Source organism: Panthera pardus, unplaced genomic scaffold (assembly GCF_024362965.1).
Source record: "Panthera pardus isolate Hobbes unplaced genomic scaffold, ASM2436296v1 HiC_scaffold_6, whole genome shotgun sequence".
NCBI lineage: Eukaryota > Metazoa > Chordata > Mammalia > Carnivora > Felidae > Panthera > Panthera pardus.
The window spans coordinates 62,371,824-62,376,549 of record NW_026526991.1 but is presented as its reverse complement, the minus strand read 5'-3'; the positions used below and the strand labels follow the sequence as shown (position 1 = coordinate 62,376,549).

Sequence of the window (4,726 nt, the reverse complement as noted above, 5' to 3'; positions counted from 1 at the left end):
GGGGAGAGGTGCAAGAGGGAGGGGATTCAGAGAATCAGTTTGTTTCCAGGGGTCTGAATCCACGCAGTGAGTGAATGTGTTTGCGGGTGTTTGACGAGACACGTCTATGTGATGTGAGTGTGAGGGTGTGCTAGTGAACACGGGCAAGTGGGCGTGTTTGGGAACCAAGTGAGGTGGGGGTCGAGTGTGTACAACAGCAGATCTGGGGCTCAGGATTGAGCTTCTCCTCCTCTTCTCCAGCCCCAAACTTTTCTTCCCCAGCATTCCTGAGGCTCAGGGATCCCCCCTAGATCCCCTCTGCAGGTGGGACCTTGGGCTGCAGGCTGAAGGTAGTTACAGAGATTCACACCCGACTTCACTCACTCGTCCCCTAAAAACCTCCAAGTTTGCAACCGGCGAGGACCTCCTCTACCTGGGAAAGGGGGGTTGTGTAATAACGTCATTTCCTGCCCCGAAATTACACCGCCAAAGCCGACTCCACCTGCGGCCCTGGTCGGTCCAGGTTATTCCCCTCCCCCCGGCCCCCCCCCCCGTTCTGGGGGTGGGGGGTGGTCGAGGATGGCGTTGGCGGGAAGGTGCTGAGGAGGCTGGGGGAAGGGAGGCTGGGGTGGGGGGCGGGAACGGAGGGCGTGGAGTCCCGCCGCGATCCACCTGTGGCCCAAGCTTCCAGGCGACTTGGTGGCGGGGGCGGGGCCTGCCCGGGCCGGTCCCCACCCCCTCCCTCGGCGATATAACTTGAGTCGCGGACTTGACCCCCCTCGTGGCCCGAGCCTGAGTCCTGGCCTCTCCTCTTACTCCTAGAACAGCATGAGCTTCACCACCCACTCCATCTTCTCCTCCAACTACCGGTCCGTGGGCTCGGTGCAGGGGTCCAACCACCGGGTCCGGCCGGTCAGCAGTGCAGCCAGCGTCTATGCAGGCGCCGGGGGCTCAGGCTCCCGGATCTCCATATCCCGCTCCTCTAGCTTCCGGAGCGGCTGGGGGTCCGGGGGCATGGCCGCCGTGATGACCGGGGCTCTGGCGGGCATCGGGGGCATCCAGGGCGAGAAGGAGACCATGCAAGACCTGAATGACCGCCTGGCCTCCTACCTGGAGAGGGTGAGGAGCCTGGAGGCTGATAATCAGAGATTGGAGATCAAAATCCGGGAACACCTGGAGAAGAAGGGACCTCAGGTCAGAGACTGGGGGCACTACTTCAAGACCATCGAGGAGCTGAGGGCTCAGGTAAGGGGGCCTCCCCCGACCCCCAGCCATGTTTGACCCTCCAGTTATCCACTCCCTGCTTCTCCCTCGCCTCCCCCAAGGATAGGAATTTTAATAGGGGTGGGGGTGCCTTGACTCCTTCCCGCCTCCCCTCGCCACCCCGCCCATTACTCCGCCCCCTGCTCCCCAGGTAGGGTGTCAGCAAGCCTTGCATTTCCATACATCCCCCTGTCCCCTGGGACCCCAAGGGTGGTGACTGGGCATGGTTAGGCCCTTTCCCAGGAGGTGGTGGGAAGGGGAGAGGGGGGAAGCCTTGCAGAGGAAGTAGACACATGGAAGGAGGTGAGGCAAGGCCCCATAAAAAGGACCCTCTGGCTTCTGGCCAAATGGAGACAGTTGGAGGGTTAAGCGGATGTGGCTAAGGCTGAGTCATCTAGGAGTAAACAGGAGGCCTACCTGTGGGAGGGGCCAATGGGGGGAGCCGGGGAGAGGTGAGCAGGTGCACCTGGGAAAAAATGCCAGGAGAGGGCCAGAGAGAGGACTTGTTACTTTAGGGCGGGAAGGCCAGCAGAGGCCCCAAAAACGGGGCAGTGGGAGACCCGTGGGAGCTCTGGGATTTGGGACTCCATGAAAGGAGGGAACAGTGTGAGGGACACAGGTGGAAGGGGATAGGTGTTCAAGAAGAGCCTCTGGCTATTCCTTGGGACCAGGAAGTGTCACTCAGACACATAACACCTTCCCATACTCAGCCCATCATTGATTTCCCATTTATGGAGCAACCTCTCTACAATCCCCCAGATCTTTGCAAATTCTGTGGACAATGCCCGCATCGTTCTGCAGATTGACAATGCCCGTCTTGCTGCTGATGACTTCAGGGTCAAGTAAGCCTCAGGGTGCTAGGGAGCTGAGGGTGGGGCCAAGAACGGTCTGTTACAGGCTGGGTCAGGTAGGGGCTCACAGTGGGATCTTCAGCTGTGGTCGGAGCTGGGTGGATAAGAGAGAGTTAAGCTCCATCAGTTTATTCGTTCATGTAACGCAGTTAAAGAATACTGTCCCCCAGGTGCCAAGAACACTGCCCAGAGGATTAGCACCTGATCTTGACTCAGGTTGCTGAGTCAAAATCAGGTCACTGCAAACTCCATAGTTTGCAATGGCCATAGGGGCGCTATTAGGTGGCATGGTCCGAGAAGGTTCTGGAACAGAAAAGAGGCCCCTCTGATCGCCTCCACTCCCACAGGTATGAGACGGAGCTGGCCATGCGCCAGTCTGTGGAGAGTGACATCCATGGGCTCCGCAAGGTCATTGATGACACCAATGTCACTCGGCTGCAGCTGGAGACAGAGATCGAGGCTCTCAAGGAAGAGTTGCTCTTCATGAAGAAGAACCATGAGGAGGCAAGCAGGGGGCCAAACAAGTCTGGGTGGGGGAATAGATGGGCCGGGTCACCTGTAAGTAGCTTACAGGGAAGCCTAGAACTCCCAGCCTGGGCTCTCCTGAATCACACGGCTGCCATACTCAGTGGGTCACCTGAATGACAGCGTGAGGGGGTCAAGAGGACATGGGTGAGAGAGCGAGGTGAGGACAAAAGGTAGAAGCAGCTAGCACTAAGGGTGAGGGCTGAGGGGGGAGTGAGAGCAGGTGGAGCCAGCAGGGCTTCCTGGAAGAACGTTCGAGGAGCAGGTTTGTGGAAGGAGGGTGGATGCAGGGACAGAGCAAAGTGAGAAGAGAGAAACCACCTGTGGGTGATAGTGGTGCCGTTTTTTCCATCTGGAGTAGAAAGCCCAGACCTGGCATCGGGCAGAGCACAACACCGAGAGTCTTCTCTGTTCCTGTCTCCAACTGACCCCGCAGGCCTCCTGCAAGAGACAGTTGCAGAGGTGGAGTCTTCCTGGAGTTCTGGACCCGAGTCCCCTCTTTCCTCACTCTGGTCCTCTCTCCTTCAGGAAGTAAAGGGTCTACAAAACCAAATTGCCAACTCGGGGTTGACCGTGGAGTTGGATGCCCCCAAATCTCAGGACCTCAGCAAGATCATGGCGGACATCCGGGCCCAGTATGAAGAGCTGGCTAAGAAGAACCGAGAGGAGCTGGACAAGTACTGGTCCCAGCAGGTGCACAAAGGGAAGGGATGGGTGCCAGGCTAGGACCAGAGGCCTGAGGGTGTGGAAGGGAAGCAGACGGAGGAGGAGGGACCTGAGGACTATCCTGTCCCTGCAGATTGAGGAGAGCACCACAGTGATCACCTCCCAGACTGCTGAGATAGCAGAAGCTGAGAAGACCCTCAAGGAGCTGAGACGCACGGTCCAGTCCTTGGAGATCAACCTGGACTCGATGAGAAACCTGGTGAGAGTCCTCACATCACCTGCCCCAACTACTCTTGGTCCTGCCCTCTGTCAGCCTCAGACCCAGTCCTATCTCAGCCCAAATCCTACCCCCTTCCATTTTAAGTCCCTTATGCTCAGAAAGGGTGGTTTCTCTTTGCATTTTCCCACTGCTCCTACCCACGACCCTAGTATCTGGCACACCCTAAGTTCTCGAAGACGTTTCCGAGAGTGAAGGGATGAACGGTCATGGGATTTGGACTGTTCTCCTGAAAAATTTGCGGAGACACTCCCTCCACCCCATCTCGGGGCTCACCCGCCCCTCCTCTCTGCGCCCCTGCAGAAGGCCAGCTTCGAGAACAGCTTGAGGGAGGTGGAGGCCCGCTACACCTTGCAGATGGAGCAGCTCAACGGGGTCCTGCTGCACCTGGAGTCAGAGCTGTCCCAGACCCGGACAGAGGGGCAGCGGCAGGCCCAGGAGTACGAGGCCTTGCTCAATGTCAAGGTCAAGCTGGAGGCTGAGATCGCCACCTACCGTCGCCTGCTGGAAGACGGGGAGGACTTCAGGTAAATGGGGCTCTCCTCCCACCCTCACAAGCTGGGGTCAGGATACACTTCTCCCCAAAGCCTGAGCTTTTGTAACCCACCCCGCCCCCCTCATCCCTGCGCATCGGTGTCCACTGAGCGCTGGGCCGGTGCTCTGTGCGGGCTCCTGCGTCTCCAAGGGAGTAAGTAAGAGCTTCAGAGGCTCCCTCCCTGGAGAAGAGAACAGACTGAGTATTGCCCCAGCCGTACTTAGAGCACACGTGGAGTTTGGCTTTGGGTTTCCCTTTTCTGGAGGAAGCGGCCAAACGGAGTGTGGAGATAGAGGCAGGGATCAGGAGGCATTTTTCCTCCTCTTCCTTGACTCCCTTCTACTCTGCGAGCTGTTTGTAACTGGGGCTTGGTTTTCTGTGACAGTCTTAGTGACGCCCTGGATACCAGCAACTCCTTTCAAACCATCCAGAAGACCACCACCCGCAGGATCGTGGACGGCAAAGTGGTGTCTGAGACCAACGACACCAAAGTTCTGAGGCGTTGAAGCAGCAGAAGCAGGCTACCCTTTGGGGAACGGGAGGCCAATAAAAAAATTCAGAGGTCACTTTTGTGTCTTCCTTGCTTGTCTTCAGGACACGTGCCAACACCCTGACCCAGTAGTCCTATCT

At 57.9% G+C, this 4,726-nt stretch overlaps 1 protein-coding gene across 1 annotated transcript; it reads left to right on the top strand.

Annotated features, from left to right (window-relative positions):
• Positions 1-720: 720 nt before the first annotated feature.
• KRT18 (keratin 18) lies at positions 721-4,662 on the top strand. The gene is made up of 7 exons (XM_019419475.2): positions 721-1,224; positions 2,002-2,084; positions 2,441-2,597; positions 3,147-3,311; positions 3,418-3,543; positions 3,865-4,088; positions 4,482-4,662. The coding sequence occupies exons 1-7, from the start codon at positions 808-810 to the stop codon at positions 4,600-4,602; spliced, it is 1,293 nt and encodes a 430-aa protein (XP_019275020.1). The 5' UTR covers positions 721-807; the 3' UTR covers positions 4,603-4,662.
• Positions 4,663-4,726: the final 64 nt, after the last annotated feature.

Bases quoted from the DNA above. Each gene is read 5' to 3' on its own strand.
- KRT18 (XM_019419475.2), top strand. From the start codon at position 808: ATGAGCTTCACCACCCACTCCATCTTCTCCTCCAACTACCGGTCCGTG. The intron at 1,225-2,001 runs GTAAGGGGGCCT...ACAATCCCCCAG, and splicing joins TCGAGGAGCTGAGGGCTCAG to ATCTTTGCAAATTCTGTGGA. The intron at 2,598-3,146 runs GCAAGCAGGGGG...TCTCTCCTTCAG, and splicing joins TGAAGAAGAACCATGAGGAG to GAAGTAAAGGGTCTACAAAA.